At 40.8% G+C, this 23,724-nt stretch overlaps 1 protein-coding gene across 5 annotated transcripts in view; it reads right to left on the bottom strand.

The window, feature by feature from the left end:
- Positions 1 to 481: 481 nt before the first annotated feature.
- LOC128738444 (G-protein coupled receptor Mth2-like) overlaps positions 482 to 23,724 on the bottom strand; it is a 65,784-nt gene continuing 42,541 nt past the window's right edge. For 2 of the 5 annotated variants that reach the window (XM_053833574.1, XM_053833576.1), the window contains exons 4-8: positions 14,179 to 14,443; positions 13,872 to 14,041; positions 13,596 to 13,770; positions 12,615 to 12,804; positions 482 to 1,227 (exon numbers count right to left, since the gene is read on the bottom strand). In XM_053833574.1, coding sequence (XP_053689549.1) covers positions 913 to 1,227; positions 12,615 to 12,804; positions 13,596 to 13,770; positions 13,872 to 14,041; positions 14,179 to 14,443 — 1,115 coding nt within the window. In that variant the 3' untranslated portion in view covers positions 482 to 912. Of the gene's footprint in view, positions 1,228 to 11,944; positions 12,186 to 12,614; positions 12,805 to 13,595; positions 13,771 to 13,871; positions 14,042 to 14,178; positions 14,444 to 23,724 lie in introns of all 5 variants that reach the window. The other 3 variants (XR_008412115.1, XR_008412116.1, XM_053833577.1) reach the window with 3 other exon arrangements.

The raw sequence follows: 23,724 nt of genomic DNA, 5'->3' as shown, positions 1-23,724 counted from the left end.
AATCATATTACATGCATGGATACATGCTACTATCACTGCAAAGTGAGTTACGTAGTCCTACGTCTCCTATGCGGTCGTGTCTTGTACATAACCCTTCTGATTTTTAATTCATTTAATGACCCTCTGGGTAAAAACCACATTAAAAAAATTTTGATTGCTACGTCAGACGTAATTTGTTGGCTCGATATCATACAGAACGATTTGCAAAGGTACAACGAGAAACTCCTTTTCGAATTCACGAACTTTAAAACGATTCTTTGGTTCCAGATCACAATTCACAATAGGAAGTCTGATAAATATCAGTTCAATCAAGGAGAATAATACTTTTAAATTATGTAAACAATGACAATAGCGTAACAGCAAACAGTAAATAAAATGTAAGAGATTTTCTAAAAATAATTTATATAGGGCCTTTAAATTATTTTATTAAGCTAATAAGAGACTTGATTTTCGAAGCATTTACGATAAAATTTGGATTGATATTTACACATTAAATGATATACTTTCCTCTAATTTAATATAGTAGGCTAACACTATAACGTTAAAAGCTAAATTTTGTAAATATACACCTATAGGTTTATATATTTCATGGAAAGATTTCATCCATTTCACGATAGTTTTCGATTGACTCATCATATCGGTGAATTGTTTTACGTGGCACTAGTTGAGGTTCTATTTATTCAACATAAACAACTTCAAAGTTTGATTTACAACCAACAATGGCTTGACAAGACTCTAGACTTAATTTAAGTACAATACATTTAGATGGCTTGATTAGTTTGACACTCAATGTGTATACACTATGGATTCCACTTAATATTACATTAATATTCATACTGTCTCAGAAGCGAAAATAGTTTGTACTTGGTAACCTAAGCAATCAAAACCAGCAGCTTTTCTTTGGTCTTCATTTTAGCTTTTCTCCGACAGATCCGGCTGGGAGTGCATCATCAGTAAGCTCTCCTCGGTAGTTGGATCCACACTGATAATCCGCAACAGCATCGGATTCCCGGTTCGGTTCAACCGAATTGATGCAATTTCAGCTGTTTCGCCGCCGTCTCCGACGGTATCGAAGGTGTCCTTATCGCACCGTGGTCCACACTCACCCGAGTCACGAGCGGTTTCTCCGATCTTGACCCGTTGAACGAGGACGTTATGACCGTTGCCGTCGTACGCGTGCTGCAGGTTGACAGCGATGGCTCCTGGTCGCCCAGCGGAATTCCGAACCTGAAAGTAGTAAAGAGTTATTAGTAAGTTACCAGTTTTTGTGTTTGAGTTTGTATTAAGTTATCAAGGTTAATTGATTAGTACGAGAACATGCACACCAGGCAACGCCTATCTAACTGCAAAGAGAAACACGATAATATTTCACAATTTAAATCTAGTCCACACTACAAGTGCACATAAATAATATAAACACAAGATGTTAAAACTGTTAGAGACAAATATTCCATGTTAGAAATTGCCTGTAGAGTGTTAGTATTTGAATTGAAGTAATGACCTTGTGAGATGGAACAAATTGCTTTCAATATATCGTACATTGTTCTAATTAAAAAACTTACCATTTTAAATTTACATTAGCAATTCTATTTTTAAAAAACTTTGCAAACGGTCGACGCTGCTATTTCTAAATTTAAATGAAGCAGCCTTCAGCAAAGATATTTGAATACCTAGGGTAATAAGCATCGTCTAGGCAAGAAGATTCCCAGATTTTGTTGCGTCGTCTATCCCCAATAGCAAGAGAATTCGTAGAGCAAAATCAGGCGGGCTTTATGGGAGCCCGTGCTACTACGGATCAAATTTTTACTCTCCGACAAATCCTCCAGAAATGTCGAGAGTACAACGTGCCCACGAATCATATTTTCGTGGATTTCAAAGCAGCTTACGATACCGTTGAACGCGGACAGCTATGGCAGATAATGCACGACTACGGTTTTCCGGACAAACTGACGCGGCTGATCAAAGCTACTCTAGAACGAGTGATGTGCTACGTGCGCGTTTCGGGGACACTCTCAAGTCCTTTCGAATCGCGCAGAGGGTCTTGTATGTTATTCAATATCGCTATTGAAGGTGTGATCCGGCGAGCGGGCGTCGAAACGAGAGGAACGATCTTCAGCAAGAGTAGCCAACTCCTAGCCTTTGCAGATGACCTCGACATCATTACCAGAAACCGTGGGACGGCGGACTCAATCTACGCCAGACTTAAAACGGAGGCTAGGAAGATAGGGTTACAAATTAATGCGTCGAAAACCAAATATATGGTAGGAAGAGGCTCCCGAGAAAGTAACCTTAGCCTCCCACGGACAGTGACTATTGACGGCGATGAACTGGAAGTGGTTGATGAGTTCGTATATTTGGGATCTCTAGTCACCGCTGATAATAATACGAGTAAGGAGATCCAACGACGCATTCAAGCTGGAAATCGAGCCTACTTTTCGCTCCGCAAGACGCTAGGCAAAAAGTACCTTTTTAGCTTTTATGTTTAGCTAAAAGTAATCCTGCCTTTTAAACCATTGTTTGCTGTGGCTACCCTGTCAATTTGACTCTTCATATTTAAACTTAAATCATAGCAAAAGTAAGTTTTGTATGATGGAAGCTGCGGGCCGAAAATTAATTTTGGACACCCACTTTGAAAATCCAACATAGTCAAGTTCAAAAATCGCGAAGTCGTTAAAATTTGCTAAATTCGGCGAAACGTCGAAGTAGATCAAGCGCAAATTGACTGTTACAATCAAATCCAAACTGCCTTTGTACGGTACCATGCTCGATTTTCTAATCCTGAAAAACACACAGTCTGCTCACCAATTACGTTAATTGATGTGCGAAAGTTCCCCGAAGTTCCGTTAGCCGATCCATACTTCCAGATTCCAGCCGAAATTGATATGATTGTCGGTGGGGAAATCTACCACGACTTGTCGCACACTGGCAACAAGGTATTGCTTGTTGAAGGACAATCGTCGTCCTTCTCGTCGAGTCTTTCTGCGAATAGACATTCACACGGAAGGTATCAATCAAATTAACTGAAATCCCTCGAATCTGTGACCTCACCACTGTGGACCGAAACTTGGAACAATCTCTCCAGAATTTCTGGGAGTTAGAAGCAGTCATAACCTGGTGTACGTTCACGACCAAAGAAAATCTCAGTAAAGAACTGTGTGCCGCTACCACCACTCGTGATTCGTCGGGTCGTTACGTTGCATCCTTGCCACTCACCCGCGATGCACTCGTCACTCTCGATAATTCACGTACAATTGCCGAGAACCACATTTATTAATTCTCGAAAGATGTTTTAAAAGAAATCCAACCACCAAAGAGGCCTACTGCTGCTTCATGGAAGAATACAAACATCTATACCATATGGTTAAACATACGGATCCAATAGACGAAAACCAGCCACACCATCCGGTATTTCAAGAGTCCAGCACAACCACGAAGATTCGAGTCGTGTTCAACGCGTCTTGCAAGACCTTTTCTAGATTCTCGGTGAATGACTTACAGCCAGTTGGATCCGCCGTTCGAGCAGATCTACTGTCGCTCCACACCTGATTCTGCATTCGATGCCGATTGCATTCGATGCCGACGTGGAAAAAATGGCCCGGGATATCCTGCCGGCATCCCCGCAGAAGACCGTGCCTTTGCGGCATACCATGATCTTCAGAATGATCAATCCGTATCCATACTCGAATTCATTTGGAATCCGATCCAAGATTCGAAATGATGAGCTTCAAACTTCAACTTCCATTACCAGCAGCAACTCTAGCTAAACGGAAGATCATATCGTACGTGGAGCAGATATTTGACTGACTTGGTCTGTTGGCACCAGTGATAATAATCGCGAACCAATTTATGCAGCGCTGAACACCGATGAAGGAGATTCCTACAAGTGAGATCGTCCCATTCCTCCATATCTTCAAGTCTAGTGGAAGGATTTCCACTGAACACATAGCCGGGGTTCTGTCAGAATGAACCAAGCGCCAGAAACATTATTTTGAGTAATTCAAACTTCAACTTTATCGTCCCACCAACTGCTTGTAGCTGACCTAATAAATAATTTTACCACTCACATATCACAAACAGGATGTCTTTAATACCCTGAGATTATGAATATCCGTAAAATAGCATATTATCAAAATAATGAACTTTTAGTTTTGATATGAGTGCACTGAGTTCACTTTGGCTGAATGAAAGTGAAAGAATATGGTTTTCAGTTCAATCTGGTTGGATGTATTTTTACTCTATGTCATTCTTGCAAGGTTGAGAACCACTTATAATGCATGCAAAAGTTTCATTTCGGTTTGACTAAAGATTGGTGAGGTTGATAGCTCTTTGTTGAATTCAGATCAAAGAAGGGAGCATCTGGGTCATGGCTATACTTAAGTACGAGTATTCCCTATACGTGGGCTAAAGAATCACCGTGTTTACAAAGTAGTCATGATCGGTACTATCGATTCAACGGTCTCCGATCCACTAGCTAGGCGATTGTTCAGCTATAACAAGCTTCGTCATTGTATTGCATATTGAATGCGATATTTTCGTGCTTTTAAGGTAGCCTACCAGAACACCACCATTGTACCATTTAAATATTTGGCCAGTGCTGACTTCCGTGAAGCAGATATCACCCAGCAGATATCCGTGTCTTGCATATCGAGCTGGTTACCGACCTATCCACGGTCGCTTTCTTAGCCGCACTCCGCCGTTTCGTGGACCGACAAAGCTGGATATTTCATTCATCCACAGTGACAACGGCACTACTTTCAAGGGTACAGCAAACGAGTTGCACAGAATCTACGAATTTCTGAAATCCGACAAAAATTACCGAAAGCCAATCTTCGATTGGTACGCGGAAAATTAATTTTTTTGTTGTTTCAACCCTCCACGTGCATTGCATTTTAGTGGACTGTGCCACAATCAGCCAAATCCGTTTACAAGCCGTCCCGTAAACCAGCTTGAGTGATATTCTGGATAACCGTCTAAGTAATTTTGAGCTCACATGGAAACGATTCCAGCGAATCCAGGTGGGCACCAAAACACCTCCAGCAGGTTCAGTCACGAGCGACGAAGTCCAAGCCTCCCGGGAAAATCACACCAGGTAGGCGTTGTTGTGGTTCGATACGAGTGCAAGTTCATCTCCGTGAAGGGCATCCAAGTAGCAATCAAATTCACAACAGACGGAGGAATGGTGTCTGGCTCTTCGGTGGACCTATCGTACTGATTCGACTTTCTGGGCCGTCGATTTCGCGACGGTGGAAAATTCTTCGAGAACGGAACGGGTAAGCTCACAACAGAATATATTTCTATAAATTGATACAAAACATGAAAGGCATGCTAAGGAAGTGGAAAATATGCGAAAAAGGTACCGGATACGACTGTGCAACTCGTATGGACGGCATTAACGAAAATGTCGAGTATTTCGCCAAACAACCTGTAATAATAGATCTAATGTATGCAAATTGAGCTTAATACGTGTAGAAAACTGCGCTACAAATTTTTCCATTGATCCGATAAATACAAGAGAATTGATAGTGAAAAACTTGAATTTCCTTTTGAGGTTTCTGAGAAAATAGGAAACTTAGAATTTTGTTATTGTTGTTATAGATTTCATTAATGAGTCAATAAACTACCTTCGCATGCAAAATTTCATAAAGATCTGAACCAATATGATAATTTTGGTTGGTGAATGACTGAATAATGCGTAAAACACACCCCATAGTGGTTCTTAGCCTCTTACCCAGCAGTCCTATCCCGTACCAGCCGAAATACTTGCAACCTTAGCGAATATCGGGTAACCAACCCCGCTGAAAACAAAAGTCGTATACCAACAGGGGAGGAGGCGCAATGTTGTCTCGGCACTATAAGATGGCAACTGCATCACGAGACTCGGTAGCGTGGCCCTAGTACCCTACCTAAATCCAACACACTACAAACAATCAAAGAAATTCTACTCGGAACAGGAGTTACAAAGGCGAGAAGGTGTGAAGAATCCGTGGCAATAAAGCCCACCAGAGCGGTGGAGCGACCAACGAGCTGGGAATGGGCTTCGTAGGGCATAACGCAGGAACATAATGATGGAAAGCGATCAACAAGAGGATGTGCAAGTTGAGGATAAAAAGCCGTTTCATAAACTACACCATTGTAAACGTGCATCCTTCCACACGAAGGTAGACCCGACGACGAGAAGCATTCTATGCGCAGCTGGAGACAACATACGATAGCTGCTTGCCAAGGGACATCAGGATCATCTTCGGGGATATGAACGCGCAGGTCGGCAGGCAACCAATGTACAGTCAGATGACCGGGCCCCATAGCCTGCACACCGACACAAACGATAACAGCCAGCGATGCATCAACTTTGCAACTTTCCGAGGCTTGGTGATCAGAAGCACTTTCTTTCCCCGCAAACATAGCCACAAATCCATCTGGAGATCACCTGACCAACGACCTTTGAATCAAATGGATCATATTATCATCGATGGCTGGTTTTTCTGGAACATCACCAACGCTCCCTACGGGGTGCGGATATCGACTCAAACCATTACCTAGTAGCAGCATGTGTGTGCTCCAAACTATCGATAGATTAAACCTCGCGACAAAGCCGTCCTTCTTAGTTAAAAACTTGGCAATTCAACAACTCGCAAGTTGCCGAGAACTACGCGCTCATACTGGATAAAGCACTACATACCTCTGTGGAGCTAGAGGCTTCGACTGTCGAAGACGGATAGAGTAGCATACGCTTGGCCGTCAATGAGGCCAACTCCGCGGTGCTAGGTAAGGAAACCTCGAGCGCACGAAATGATTGGTTTGACAGGGACTGCCAACAAGTGATGCAGCGAAAAAAAAAGAGCTTGGAAAAACTGTTTAAGCATTCCTGCGCGAGAGCATTAGGCCAAGTATCGACGAGCGTGAAGTGAGTTGACTACGATCCTGAGGAGGAAAAAGCGCCAAAAGCAGGACAGAGATCGTTAAGAGCTAGAACAACTGCTCCGGGCTGATGAGACACGCATGTTCTATGAGAAGCTGAACCAATCTCGTAAAGGATACACAACGAAGCCTGATATGTGTAGGGAAATGGAGAAAAACCTGATCACAAATAAGCGCGAGGTGGTCGACAGATGAAAGCAGTTCTTCGATGAGCATCTCAATGGCGATGTAACAGAAGAAGACGCGACGGAAGTTAACCTAGCAGTGCCTCAAACGGCAATAACGTGAAGGCTCCCGATTTTGAAGAGATATGCCGTAAAGTCGGTCAGTTGAAGAATAATAGAACCGCCGGAAAGGATCGACTCCCGGCAGAACTTTACAAAAATGGCCAAGAACTGCTAGCAACGACACTTCACTGGATAGTTTCAAGGATTTGGGAGGAGGAGATATTACCCCTTCGGTAATGGATGGAAGGTGTGATCTGTCTCATCCACAAAAAAAAACGATCAGCTCGTTCACTGTAATTACCGCGGCATTACGCTGGTCAACGCCTACAAGGTGCTCTTCCAGTTTTTTCTGCGTCGTCTATCCCCAATAGCAAAAGTATTCGTAGTTCAGTATCAGGCGGGCTTTATGAGGGCACGTTCTACACCTTCTTCTTCTTCTTCTTTAGTATAGATCCGGGGTGGCTCGTGCTGTTTCAAGCACTCGTTTCCATTCAACTCGGTCTTGGGCCACTCGTCGCCAATTTCCTAGTCGTCTCAGAAGTCGCAAATCGCTTTCGACCTGGTCGAGCCATCGTGCACGCTGGGCCCCCTGTTCTTGGTGCCAGTGGAGTTGTTGAAGAGGACTATTTTCGTCACACCGTCGTCCGGCATCTTTACGACGTGTCCGGGTCCCACCGTAGCCTGCTAACTTTCGCTAGATGTACGATGGGAGTCTCTCGAAGCAGTGCCTGTAGCTCCTGATTCATACGCCTCCGCCACTCTCCGCTTTCAGTTTGTACTTCGCCAAATATTATCCACAACACTTTCCGCTCGCGTCACGACTTCAAGTCCATAGAGAACTACCGATTCAATAGTACGCGGCGGCGTACGCTTCATGATCGTAGCGTTTTACGAAGGGCAAAATAGGTCCGATTTCCCGCTTGGATGCGCCGCTGGATCACCTTACTAGTGTTGTTGTCCACGGTCACCAGCGATCCCAAATACACGAACTCCTCTACCATTTCTAGTTCGTCGCCGTCAACGGTTACCATCCGTGGGAGACGCGCGTTTGTTTCCTCTGAGCCTCTTCCTTTCATGTATTTGGTCTTCGAGCTTCGACGCATTTATTTTTAGCCCAATTCTCCTAGACTCCGCTTTCAGTCTGGCGTAAATTGCCTCCGCCGTCGCAAAGTTCCTGGCTATGATATCGAAGTCATCTGCAAAGCCTAGAAGTTGGCTACCCTTGGTAAAAATCGTACACGTTCTACTACAGATCAAATTTTTACTCTCCGATAAATCCTCCAGAAGTGCCGGAAGTACAACGTGCCGACGCATCTTATTTTCGTGGATTTCAGAACTATGACATGGCAATGCATGAGTACGGTTTTCCTGACAAACTGACGCGGCTAATCAAAGCCCTGGAGCAAGTTATGTGCTGTGTGCGCGTTGCGAGTACACTCTCGAGTCCTTTCGAATCGCGCAGAGGGTTGCGGCAAGGGAATGGACTTTCCTGTATGCTGTATCAATATCGCTATTGAAGGTGCGATCCAGCGAACGGGCAACGAAATGACATCATTACGTTAAGTTACAAATCAATGCGTCGAACCAAATATTTGGTAGGAAAAAGCTCCAAAGAAAGCAACGTCTGCCTCCCACGGACAGTGCGATAAACTGGAAGTGCTTGATGAGTTCGTATATTTGGGATCTCTGGTCACCACCGACAGTACTACGAGTAAGGAGATTCAAAGACGCATTCAAGCTGGAAATCGAGCCTACTTTTCTCTCCGCCAGACGCTTCGATCGAGGAACATACACCGCCGCACAATGCCAACGATGTACAAAACGCTGATCAGACCGGTAGTTCTCTACGGACCTGAAACAGTAAGTTTGCTTACGGAACAACTTTGCCAAAAATAATCCACAACACCTTTCCTTAAAACACGTGCACTTGCCGTATTTGAACAAAAGGCGTTTCGGACTATTTTTGGCGGAGTAGAAACGGAGAGCGGAAAGTGACGTAGGTGTGTGAAACACGAGTTGCAAGCACTACTTGGAGAGCCGAACTGGTGACGAGTAGCACAGCTCATTCCAAAAAATCAAAAAATGCGAGCGTCACGAAAAATGAAAGGTTTTGAACGCTAATAGCTCAGCGGTTTTCCAATCGATTTTCAATATTCTTACACCAATCGATCGGAAAATCTTCTAAGAATTGACCCAAATGAAGAAAAGTATGGATTCTTGATGTTGAACTATTGAAAAATTGAAAATATTGAACCTATGTTTTACCAGAATTCTCGCTTCGTGATTGGTTGGAAGATTCTTTACGATGATCTAAACCTATACCAATTTGATATCTGTGCTTGGGAAGTAAGCCAAAACAAGTGACAAAGTTTCCTCATTTCAACAAGATTTCTTAACACCGCGGTTCAACCTAGACCATTTTGATGTCCTTGCTTGGGAAGTACGCAAGAGAGAGTGACAAAGCCCTCTCGTGCCAACAGATTTCTTACGAACGCAATTAAACCTAGTCCAATCTGATGTCTGTGTTAGGGAAGTGTGCCAGAAAAAATGACACAAGTTCGTTGTTCCAACAGATCGCAAATTCTTTACTGCGCGACGATTAAACCTCGGCGAATTTGATATCTGTGTTGGAAAAATGTGCTACAGCTGTAGTGTTCGGTTATAATACGGCTCTGTATGAATACGCATGCTTGCCGTTTCATTAGAAGTGTAGTGAAAAGATGTGCTGTTGATAAAATAGGATTGAATTGGTAAAATCCTTTCAACGTGGGAAACCATGGATAATAAAAACAATCTTTAATTTCAATAAGGTAGCATGAAAGTAATAGTTTGTGTTCTTGATTTTCTCTTAAATGTCTTTGGACACTTTACTTTTTTGTTCTTACAAAGTATAAAAATTACCTTTTTTGCCGACCGGTTTTGGGTAAGTAGTTAGCCATCTACGGGGCCGAGTCCAACTAATTATGTTGATGAGAGCAGCTACAGATTTAACTTTGTTAAGCCGAAGAGCGGCGATACTACGTGCCGAAGAGCGGCACGACTACGTAATTAAAGTTCTTGATTTTGTTAAATTGTTTTCAAATGCACAATCTTTTGAGAATTGAACGTATGCAATGTTACTACTCTGATAAATGTTACATACAACGCATGTAGCATGTATATATGTTGCATATAGCATGTATACATGAAGAATCGAATGATTACAAGCATGAATACATGCTACTATCACTACAAAGAGACTTACGTAGTCCTGCGTCACCTATATATGCGGTCGTGTCTTGTACACAACCCCTCTGATTTTTTTTATGCGTGCTTATGTGTTGAGGGTTTTACCCATGCTTCGATGCATGTCCTACTATACCAAACCTGTTTCGCCTCGTTATAGTTAGCACTGGTGAGTCCTCCTGAGGTTCAAAACCATTACCTCATTAGGTCCTCATACCAGTATACTAACCATAAGAAGCGTCTTCGGGATAATGTAGAACTCAGCATGAAGGAAGGGTGATGAGGGGCCAGAGAATAAACCCATGCTAAAGTCACTTTGACATCGAATGGCCTGATTCTACTAAGATTCGAACCCACTACGATTCGCTTGTCAAAGCAGACTCGGTAACCTTGCGGCTACAGAGACCCCCCCCCCACCCCCCACCCCCACATTTGCAATGGTGTAGTTTATGAAACGGCTTATATTCCCGCCGACTATATTCAGAACTTTAGTGAGTGGTAAGAAACAGTTTCTAGATATCTTGAACGACAAGTTGGCTTCAAAGTACAGGTCTCAAAGCTAGGTATTAAACTCTCTGCGAAAAAACTGAGAAGGTAGTTTTTCTAGCAAACATGAGTAAGCTGCAACTAAAACGCCAATTCAGCTATCAATTGGCGTTTTAGATTTGGATGTGGAAATATAATGCTGCCTTGTTCGATTCGTAGAGCATCTAAATCATAAAACTGTTTTAAGAGCACAATAGAGTTCAAACGGGGTATTACTTGCAATTTAATGCAGTTTCACTTTCTGAGAACGATCTCCCAGGGCAGAAAAGTCTTCGGACGGCGGTTTAGTGGTTAAAAAAATTCGGTGAAAACAAAATAGTACCTATTTTAAAAGACTGTTTCAAATGCGTAAAAAGTTCTGAAAACATCCTACGAAATAAACGGAGTAGGTCTAAGTATACGGGCAGAATATGTATTTAATATTACTGCTTAATAGTCAAATTCGAAATTGGTTATATATTTGAAAAACAAGTGCCAAAGGTTATGAGGTGCCGTGCAGAAATATTAACTATAGCGAAAATGAATGAATCATAAATACACACAGCTATTTTCTCCACTGGGGAAATATAATAGCTTGATGAGAAAACTTCAAAAACAATATTAAAATGCACGAAACAGAATAGGATAAAACGAAAATGCCAACAACCTTATAAAACAGATAGATGAAAGCCAATTTTTAAAATGTTCATCCTAGCGATTTCTTTTTTTATATCTATAACACCTTTAGCTTCTAAAAATAACACCTTTTATCCTTGGAACCGTTAGTTTTTGGACACCGATTGCTTCTCAATAATTGGCGTTCCCGTCCAGTATTACATGGATTTAGATCGGAGCAGATTTCCGCCTTTAGGGAAGTTAACCACCAGAACCAAAAAGTCGAGCAAATATAAACTACAAACATTTTCCACTAAGTATACAAAAAACTTTCGAGCTAAATAAAATGTGCCATTGGTTTATACTATAAATATTAGTAGCTATATCCACGTTGTTACAATTGAACGAGAAGAGCGATATGTAAATGTGATTACCTAAAAGCCGCGGCGAAAAGCTAGAAAATTAATATTAATAACCCCCAACGAATCTGTGATTGTGGGTATGGCTAATGAATTAAAGCCACTCCTCGTTCCAATTTGAACAGCCATCATAAATCATACTTTCGTCACTATCTATGTCAGTCTCTTTGGTTACCATGTCTGCTCCGGTGGTGCTAACCTCCTCTGGCGCTCCTCCTAGGATTCCTAGGATTCGTTCAGAGGAGTTACTGTACTGCTAAGATGTTTCACGGGATAAAAAGAGAAAAGAAATGAAAGTATATTTACACATACAGGGTGAGTAATCGTCACGATGCTCACGACTTTATATCATGAAACTAGTACAGCTAGAGACTCAGGTTTCCTTATTGCCACACGTGAAAACGACACATACGGAAAATTCCGCTTTATGTTTCTCTGAATAGCGGCGAAAATGAAGGTCTCCAGTTGTATTAGCTTAATGATTTCATCGTCGCGTGATGAAGGAATGCAAAATTAAACTGATAGAATAGAAAATCCAACTGCCCGATCGGTGAAAATACAAACACAAGTAATTCACGCTGCAAAACACGCCAAAACGGTATGGGAAACATATTTTTTCAAGACTGTTTCCTAACAATCCAAAGTTTATAAAAGCGTGCCAGGAAAACAATTGTCGTTCACATACATACTTTTTGTAGATTAGCCGCTTGACTTTCTGCTTCCAAACGAACAGCATAAAGATCAGAAAGCCTTGGATGCAGTTGCATACGTCCGAGATGTAGAAAATCCACGCCACGTTGTCCACGGCCCAGGAAATCACCTCCAGCGACCAGGTGACACCCATCACGATAAACAGACGCAAATAGAGACTGAATCTGTAGGAAGATCAAACAATTGCGTTAGATTGGTAAAATGTTTTAGCAAACACCGGCAAATAGCGTACCCTCCGACCTATGTAGCTTAGACACAGCTGAATAATTGTTGTTTGGTTTACGATAAAATCCTGTCAATATCTGCCGACAGTCGCAACATGGATTCCCTTTCCATCAATAGGGGGAAACAATGATGCGCCATATGTGTTATGTCGTTACAATTTTATGACAGACTAACAATGTGCTACATTTTCTTCTACCTATCTAATTACGATACAATGGCATTCTGGCTGTTGATCAAGTTGTTTCCCGCTCATAATCCCCAAGTGGTACCATGCACTTTAGCGAAATGCCAGCAACTGACATTACGCTATCAGCATGTCAATATTAATTAAATTGAAACCAATTTTAGTAGGATGTTGTATATTTTACAACCGTCATGACTCTTAGTATAGAAAAAACATAAAAAATATTATGTTTGAATTTGTTTTTTTTAATTATTCGAATGAACCCTGGGTTTATATTAAAAATTTAATTCAATGAAACTCGGTTCATTAGTTCTATCCGCGAACTAAAAAAAGACATTTGGACACTTCGGTCCAAACCGGTGCAATGATAGAAAGAAAATCCCAGTTATAACTACCATATTCACACAATGACTCAAAACTTTTTTGATAAAAATCCCCTGTAGAAGATATTTGACAGTATAAAAACAAACCAAATATCAAACTAACTTACTCAATTATGAAACGCTTAGCAACAGCGATGACTAAGCACACAAAAAATCAACTTACCGATCCCGATCGTTATCCAGCTTGGAATGTCGCTTAGAGTCTCCGCGCCTAATCATCGAAGTCTCCCGCTGAATCTTTATTATCCGTATGGCAGTTATCACGAAAAATATTACATTTGCAAACACCAGCAGCAACATCGGTAGGTAGAGGTACAGGAATTCCACATATTTGTCCTCTGGAAAAGGGCGAGTAATCCACCGGGAAAACGTATTACCATTAATTATTATCTATAACTCTATACAATAATGAAAAGTTCGCTGCAATATGAATAATCACCTTGCAGCAGGCACCGCTTCACGCCCACTTGCGGTCGAAAATTGACCGGTACCAGCTCGGTGTGATCCATGACCAGGGCCAGCGTGACAATCAGCACCGGGCAGCCCCAAGCGTACAGGGAATACAGGGCGAACTTCTTCCGTTCCGTGCTCTTAGCACCTCGGACTCCACTGCAAAGCACAAAGGGTAATTTGAACACTTTCCATTTGCATTTATTAAAATAATAAACATAAACCAAGGCATGTCGATGGGAATACATTTGCTGCAATTGCAACATCAAAAAATTTTTAAATTGAATTTTACCCACCTAAAAGTCCAATAGATGTCGAATGACATGACGTTCAGCCAGAAGAAGCTGACCATAAACGCAAAGTATACCATGTAGCCGGTCACCTTGCAGGGGGTGGTATCGCCCTCGAATATTCGCATCTGCACCAGCGACAGGACCGTGTATCCGACGGCCAACCCGAACACGTAGCACATCAGTGATTTTCCGTGCATATTTCGCAGCTCCGGGATACACGCATAAACGAAGAAGGTGACGAGCAAAAACGGTACCGACAGAAGCATGCCTGTAAACGATAAGCAAAATTCGCCGATAAATATTGTATCACACGATAACGAAAATCATACAGATGGTGGCTCCTTCACTAATTTTATGTTAGTCTCGGTCGGTTCAGCCGAACGGCGCCGTTCATCAAACGGAGCGGAGCAAACTGGCTGATTGGCGCTCTCAGCTAATTGTCTTATCAGCCGTAATCGCTAGAATTGATCTATTATTATTATTCGTCCATCGATTGCCAATAACGCCCACGTTGAGACGTCCCAAAATTGTTATCTAATGGGTTAACAAACAGCAGTTGAACGGATTAGGTACCGGAGAAGCGATTCAGTATATAAAACATGATAAAAAGAATCATGAAACTATTTGGCGAACATAAAGTTAATGCCAATTTGCGTTCGATTGTTTGTAACATGAAAGTTGCACGAGGCTCTAGGAGGTCAAGGATAAGGATTGCTCAATTCAAAAATTAGTTACATTTCAAGCAATTTTGGTAATTGCTGCGGGACCATGCTGTCCTGTATCACTTGCAGTACACTAGCAAGGTTAACCTTGGGGTATAAACGTATACGTCTTTAGGCCTTAAATTTTTCTTCATCGACATACTTCGCAGCCGGTTATTAGAGTTATTGTTCTTTTACGGGGCTAGTGTAACGATCCTACTGACTCTAGCTGCAACACCCCAGCCGAGATTCAAACATACGACAACTGGATTGTTAGATCAGCATCATACCTCAAGACTAACTTAACGGTCAAGGTGATCCGTAATAGAATCCAGGACTCCTACTTATCCATAATCCTTAATCAACACTACTCTCCGAAGGCACATTTCGTGCCGGCCAATCATCTGTGGTTCATACCACGACTTACTGTACTATATTGGAGCAAATATTCGAACTCTTCTCTATTCTTTTCGTACTTGTTGAATTTGAAAATGAGTTGGCTGGACTAAGACGTACAGGCTACAATAAAGGCAATAAGCAGGATCAAGAACTACCGAACGATCCCTCTCTTGAATGCCGCCTTTAAATTGTTTTCCTAAGTCATCTTCCATCCACCGTCTATCGCTAGTAGCCAATACATTCATGAGCAGTGAACAGGCCGGCATGGAAAGTCGATCTACAATTAATCAAATCTTCACCCTGCGGCAGACCCTCCAGAAGTACCGTGAATGCTGAGCTCCCACGCATCACCTGTCGCTGTTCATTGATTTTAAAGCCGCATAGGATACGGTAAACCGACAAAAACTATGGAAAATCCTGGACGTGAATAACTTTCCGGGGAAACTTGCTAAACTTATCATTGCTTTGGATCATAGATAGCATCCAGTTCTGCGTGAGAATTTCGGGCGGATTGTCGGACCCACTCGAATCTTCGAGGGGACTTCGACAAGAAGATGGTCTTTCCTACCTGCGATTCAAAATTGCGCTTGATGGTGTTATAAGACGAGTGGTAATCTTTCAAAAATCCAGTCCAGTTATCTGCTTACCGACGACGTGGATACTATCGGCAGAACATTTAAGGTAGTGGAAGATTAGTACACCTGGCTAAAACGCAAAGCAGAGAAGATCTAAAACGAAGTATATTCTGGCGAGCGACACCGTGGTAATCGACGGAGATGAGTTGGAGGTAGTCAACGAGCTCATGTACCTTGGTTCACTAAGGCAACAACAGAGGACAACAATACCAGCCGAAAGATTACAAGGCGTATTATCAGCGGAAGTTGCGCCTGCTATGGACTCCGCAAAGACTTGCGCTCGAACAATCTGAGCCCTGCACCTTGAACAACCCTCTAATTAGACCGGTTGTTCTGTACGGGAATGAACATTGCAAGAAACCAAAGCCTGGGTGCTAATTCCATTATCGATATTTGACCTTCTGTTTTTATTCGACAGACTTCGCAATCAGCTGTTAGAATACAGGATAGTGCGGGGTCAGTGCTACGATCCTATTGGCTCTAACAGCCTCTCCCAGCCGAGATTCGAACATACGACGACTGGCTAATTCGACCAACGTCTTACCTCGAGGTAAACTGGGAGAACAATGCAAGAAGAACACCTGCGAACACTCGGAATTTTCGACTGGTGGTTGCTAAGAACCACCTTCGACGGTGTGCAAGAGAACGGTGTATGGAGACGAAGAATGAACCACGAATCCGCGCGTCTCTGTGGTGAGCTCGGTATTCCGAAAGCTGGATAGATGCGGTGGGCTGGACATGTTGAAAGAATGCCGGACAACTATCCTATAAAAATGGTTTACGCATCGAATCCGGGAAAAAGCTAGACGAAGAGGAGCTCAGCGAGCGCAGAAGCAAGATTCGGTGGAGTCTCAGGACCGAGTTAGATGGAGGAATTACGTTATGCAGGCCTTGTCATAAGACGTAAGGCCAAGTAAGTAAGTTGGACGTAAAGGAGTCCCTGATACGCTAGTCCACATCATCAAGGCAACAAAGTGTTGCATGGCGGCGTCTTGTTAGACCATATAAGGGTTAAGGAATGGAGAGAGATACTAGATACTTTCACCGTGACCAGAGGTGGCATAAACCGCAGCGCAGACCAAAAGACACACATTCTTAAACAACACAACACTCGCCATGCGGTGTGTGTTCGCCCACAAATTCCCTTTAGTGTCTCTTTTGCTAAACACGCTCTTTCGTGTTTTACGCGCACCAAGAAAAGGCAGTCGCAAACGCAGTGTGATAAATTTGCTGCGTGCTTTACCACACCAAGAGCCGCACTCTGCGCGGCTGGATTGTACACCCTGCGCTGGGTCAGTTGAAGTGGTGTGATTGAAAAAAACCCGAATTAATCCACCTAGCGGCGTGACCTAGCCTTTCTACTGCCACAATAATCATTATTTAATTTCTCAGGAACATCTATTTATAATTAACTTGACTATATTTTTAAATATCCGTTCCGTATTCCTCAAAATCCTTATTTGCCAGTAAAATTCCCAACGTATTGCGTAGAATAATTAAATTTTCTTTCCTTGGGTGCGTAAATACTTGTAACACCTTATTTAGTTTTATAATCGGTCGGCGTTAACTTTCGGGCTTCAGAGCCACATATGAAACTTGTTTTGAATTGACTATATAAAATATGTGTTCACAGCAGATTTTTTGATATTTTGATATTAATACCATGCGTTCAAAAGCTAGCATCTTTGAAAAACAAGAGTTCAGAAAAATTATTATTATACTTCGGTTTTGAAGAAAAAGGATATCGACAACAAAATGATTAATCTAAAAATTTTACTATTAGTTTGCTTCGCTTCAATTTTGCAATATATCTGAATTAGAAAAAATAACTGAATAGATATGCATTAGATTAGAAATGCATTAGATATGAAAAAGAGAAATTGAACTTTTTCTTAGCTGGCGCTCATTCAGATAATTATTTTTGCATGAAAATCAAAACTTAAGCTTCTTTTGAATGTACTTTCATGCAAAGATAATCATTAGCTTGATCGCATCGTTTTTACAATGTTAGAGGGTTGGGAAAACAAGATGAGGTCGAAAAATAGTGCAAAAGCTGCGTCACAAACATGCTTGAGAATGGGAAATATGATCGATATGATTTCTAGTGCTTGTCATTTTTGATTTATTTAAACATGATAAAACATGATACATGACATAAGACATCTGTCCTTTAAAATGTCACTAACGGAAACAAATCTTACAAAATTACTACCGTGCAACGTTTACTTCCTATTTTTCATATAACATTTCTAAGCTCTAGTATCTATGGATTGAAAAGAGCATCTATTAATGCGCAAAGTTTGTTTGAAATTTGTATAAATTTATTTGGACAAATCAACTCACTAGTATTTTTAATCCTATATACCACTATACCTACATGCTTAATTTAACTTCTTTTCTTCGCTTTTTGCTTTTCTTGTACTATTGTGTGTAACAGCAAGTGAACAAAATGACAATTGAAATCAAAGAAAAGAAAAAACTTTTCGATTAAATCCCACTATTTAATATTTATTTGCAACAGATACGTAGTTCGCCTACGACGTGCAGGCTTCATCAGTGTCTTATTTCAAAGCGTATACGTATCTGTCGCGAATAAATATTAAATAGTGGAATTTAGTCGGTAAAAGTTTTTTCTTTTCTTTAATTTCAAAGTTCGTATTCCACTAAGAGGCTTCAAAAACTTCAGACAATTGACATGTTTCTTACTTTTCTTGAATTTAAATGCAAATTTAAAAATTGCGAATTGTCACCACATACACACACACATACATACATACATACATACATACATACATACATACATACATACATGCATACATACATACATACATACATACATACATACATACATACATACATACATACATACATACATACATACATACATACATACATACATACATACATACATACATACATACATACATACATACATACATACATACATACATACATACATACATACATACATACATACATACATACATACATACATACACACATACATACATACATACATACATACATACATACATACATACACACATACATACATACACTCATATATCACACACATTGAATACTATCAACATTTGTTTTGATTTCACACGTTTTAACGGTTTAATATACGGTGCTTAAATGTTAAAGTTTAAATAACTTTTGAATGAACCGTCCGATTTTCAATAACTCGGTTTTGTTTGATAGATCTCAGCAGTAATTTTCAAATAATAATAAAATGTGTGATGTTTTTCATTGAATTAATGCTTATATGTTACAAAAATATGTTTTAAATACTATTTTTTCACATTTCTTTATGTAACTTTCAAACTACAAGTCCAATCATCATGAAATTTGGAAGTTAAGGGTTTGCAAGGCTCCTCTTTCATATGCAATCAACTTTGTTCAAATCGGTTAAGGGACCTATGAGATAATGAAGTCCCATATTTTTCGTATTTTTATACATAACTTTTGAACTAAAAGTCCGATCAGTATGAAATTCAATAGCGACCAATGGGACACCTAGACCTTTCATTTGACACTAAGAACATTAAAATCGGTCCAGCCATCTCCGAGAAAAGTGAGTGAGATTAAAAGCGTCACATACACACACACACACACATACACACACACACACACACACACATACATACACACACACAGAAAATGCTCAGTTTTCAAAACTGAGTCGAATGGTATATGACATTCGGCCCGCAGGACCTTCTTTCCATTTCCGGTTTTCCTAGTGATTTCTATACCTTTATACTATATATTTATATAGTAGAAAGGCAAAACATTTTTACTGTTGCGTCGCCTGATCCGTACTAACTTAACATAGACCATATTAGTTGTTCAGTGCTGCGTGTATTTTCACTTTTAAAAGGGCAGAAAATTTGTAAATACAAAACAATTTTTTTGCGTTAATTCCGCACGGAATGTGCTGTTTGGATGATCACTCACTGGGCGATTTTCACCGAGTGCTGTCGTTCGCTCCCACTCCGCTTTCGCTCGTACGCTGTGTGCATATTAGCTGTAGAGGTGTGTTGCCGAATCGCTCTGTGCGACAAGGTATAATATTGGAACATTGGGCGCATAGTGTGAGCGAATGACAGCCCTGACCGTGACTGTTCAGCGTCGTTATAAACGAGACACATTGATAGCAAACAATATACTTGGAACGCTTTGCCAATGAAACAATTATTTGCCGTAGACTAGGTCGATGACATTTTCTTGCTCTCCCAACGACGCGTCGTCGCGATGGTTTAATATGTAAAGCAAGCTTGATGATTTCTTCAACAACTGCAAGGCAACAAGTCTTATATTCAACGTCGGTAAACCCAAACCGGTGGGAGTAAACACTAACAATGACTCCAATTTCACAGTGGAAGGGGGAACAACAAGGTGAGAAGGTCAGTATCTTGGCAACGGTGGAACTGATACAGATACACGCAGATGTAAGATCAGGAGTGCCTTTGCGGTCTGCGAAATCTTCGCCAACCATTGCCTGTAATAGATAAATTCGAAGCCATCAATAATCCTTGGAACTCTAATTCGGAACTCCATCGGGTGTACCTTGAGGTGCGCAGTAAACGCATTCTACAAGCAGTCACTTGAATGGAATCCGCAGCGACGGCGCAGAAGAGATAGACCTAGAGAATCATGGCTACGTAGTCGAGCTAACGAGATGCGAACCGTTTCATTAAGTATCGTTTTCAGGGGACATCCATCTCACGAGTCTCCATCGATCCATCCATCTCCATCTGACGAGTCTCTATTGTGGTTCTCTAACCAGTACGATAACTATTGAATTGACTTTAGCAACAAATATCTTCAACGGGTAATAAAGGCCCTGAGAATAAATTCATGTTTAAGTCATTGGAGAGCTGGCAAATGGCTGAATTACGCTCATTATTAGCACCCCGGATAGCTGCAATAGGGGCGTTCGATCGTCGTCCTCGTGCCAATTTGGAACACTTAATAATACTGTACACGACGACTCTCTGATGAAACAAGCGATTGGGGTCGATACCACAACCCGTTCGTTAAAGACGAAAGGTTGCAAATAACCGAGAAAAAATAAGGATTACGTTTGGAAAGACTCTGTTTCGTGGGTTGCGATAGGGTAATCTAAGACGAACTCCAATTCCGTAACATAATAGTAGCACTGCAGAAACTTTGTTGGACAACACAATGGTATGGGTCAGCGGACATACTATTTCGCTGCGAGCTAATTTTTTGACAAACTTCCATTTGGGAAACGCAGAACAACTATTTATTCTTGACAGATACGTATTTCGCCTACAACTTGCAGGTTTCTTCAGTGTCGAAAACAGTTCGAAAACAGACACTGATGAAGCCTACAACTCGTAGGCGACATACGTATCTGTCTAAAATTAATATACATAGTAGAATTTAATTGGAAAGTTTTCTTTTTTATTTAATTTCAGACTAGGTTCAATGCCATCGAAGCGAACGCAAGCAGTTAGTGGAGGAGAACAATGCAATGCAGCCAGAGCAAAAATGCTGCAGTAGCATACAGCCATGACAGGAGTTAGAGGGCAATTTTCTCATGAACGAGTTTGTTGTTGGCGTAGTGTTGAAGGGGAAGCAACATTATGAAGAGTGTTTCAACTACAACGCAGTAGTGAACGAAGACGACAGATCTAAAAGCACGTGTAGATGTTCCCAGGATAGCAGTTTTCAGGAAGTTCAGAAGGAAATCAGACCAATTTTTAATCGACCTCCCAAAGTACGATGATAAAACGCTAGGTAAAGCACTGCACAGGGTAATTTCCAAGATTTGGAGAGAGAAGCGTTCACTGGAGAAATGGCAGAAGAGTACACAATGTACAGAAAGGGCGGTAAGCTAGATTGATCCAATGTCTGCGCGATCACTCTGTTGAGCGATGCCTCATGGTGTTACTCAAGTAGCACATGTTGGTCTCATTTTCATTGTTATAAAACAAGTCACTAATAAAACAAGTGGCTAATAAAAGCAAAATCTGTAATCTCGCGCCACAATAGTTCATATAACTGATTGATGTGGGGATATCTACTAGCCCTTACCCCCCGGCAGTCACCGACAGCACAAGATTTCAAAGGAATTTAACGAGCGGGCTTCATGGGAGCTCGCGCTACTAAGGACCAAATTTTCACCTTCCGACAGATCTTTCCTTCCACATTTTTATTGATTTATTGAAATTTATTGAAATTTTATTTATTATTATTATCATACATATTGAATGGATATGGAGATACAATGATAACTCATTTTGTTATTGAGTAGATATTTAAAACAGTGGTTGTAAGATGAGTTTAATAACTGATTTTGTTATCATATCATATTATGACCTTAAAATGGCATTCGATATATTTCTTAAAATTTGATTTTATTGATTAAAGAGATTTTGGATTATAAATATTTTATAAAATGATTTTTTAATACCTCATAAGCTACTGCTACCATATGCTACCTTAATAATACTAAAATATGTTATTCCATACTCTGAATACAGTCATGTTATTGCTTTGTTATTCAAATAACACAAGCAGTTATTCTCTTGGCTTTAAAGGAGCAAAATTTTGATATTATTTTTTGTTATTTTACCAACTATGTCAGCCAAAACAAGACCAAATTTTGATATGAGTTATTCGATTTCCATAACACATTTTGATATTATTTTGCTCTTCGCTCCTGCTCGGGTGCGATGTACAAAACCCTTCTTAGACCAGTACTTCTCTATGGATTTAAAGCTATGACGTTACTCACGAAGGCCATACATGCCTTTGTCGTGTTCGAGCGGAATAATCTGCGAACAATATGCTGTGGGGAAGCCAGCTCAGCACTATCCTTACGAAGACAACGAGAGAGAAATGTATTAATCTTGCTGAAGTTACAGGCTTTCGTTGATTACGTTTGATTACATAAACTTCATGCCAAATGAACGCATCCGTAAAACTTTTATCTCCTGGTATTTTCCTCGCCATACTCTTCCTGGACGAACACAAAAGCATATAGATTCGTTAAGAATCTTCAAAGTAATCGCCTGTTAGATTCCTACAAAATCTACTGCCCTGAAACTAAGTTTCATGAGAATACATAGAAGTCACACCGCTTCGTTTCGAAGGAATCGCATGTTAGGAAACGTTTAGTATCGTAATGACAAAATCAGTTAGAATCTGTAAGAATCAATCGAATTCGTACGTGATTTTGGCGTCCTTACAGTTTGCACCTTATCAATCCTTCTATACACCGGAACACCTGTAGGATTCATCATCAAACTTGATATGCATATTCTTTGACATAAGAAAATCATAGTGAAGTTTCTCCATGATTCTCTACAAATCTTGGATGTTTCTACGATATTAAAGACTGGTCCTTTCTTCTCATTAGAAACATTCCATTTATTATACCAAATCGTTTTTTCTTTTCACTTTGCACTTTTGATGCAATAAATACTGCACCTAACGGTTTTCCTTCATGGAAATATTTTCTCGTTTGACGTACGCTTTCACGTTCGTGTGAATTCCAACCAGTAGGATCGTCCTTCAAACAACGACTTCTCTCCGCTTTCTACCTTCGATGCCGTTTTTTCTACCGTATGGCACGCGATATTGTCACAGCGATCAGCATTGTTAATATAAAATCATGCTTATTTTTTCCAAAGATAAATCCTGGATAAATACCTACAGGTATTTGAAATTAATTTTCGGTTTGTTTCGACAAATCTGACTCGTAGACATGGTTTAAGGGGCTGAGTCTTATTTTGTTTCCATTTTTCAACGCGATTAAAATGAAACGTCACTGTGTCGAATAA

This window comes from Sabethes cyaneus, chromosome 2 (assembly GCF_943734655.1).
Source record: "Sabethes cyaneus chromosome 2, idSabCyanKW18_F2, whole genome shotgun sequence".
NCBI lineage: Eukaryota > Metazoa > Arthropoda > Insecta > Diptera > Culicidae > Sabethes > Sabethes cyaneus.
Note: the sequence above shows the minus strand (reverse complement) of the source record. Positions and strands in the feature narration are given on the sequence as shown.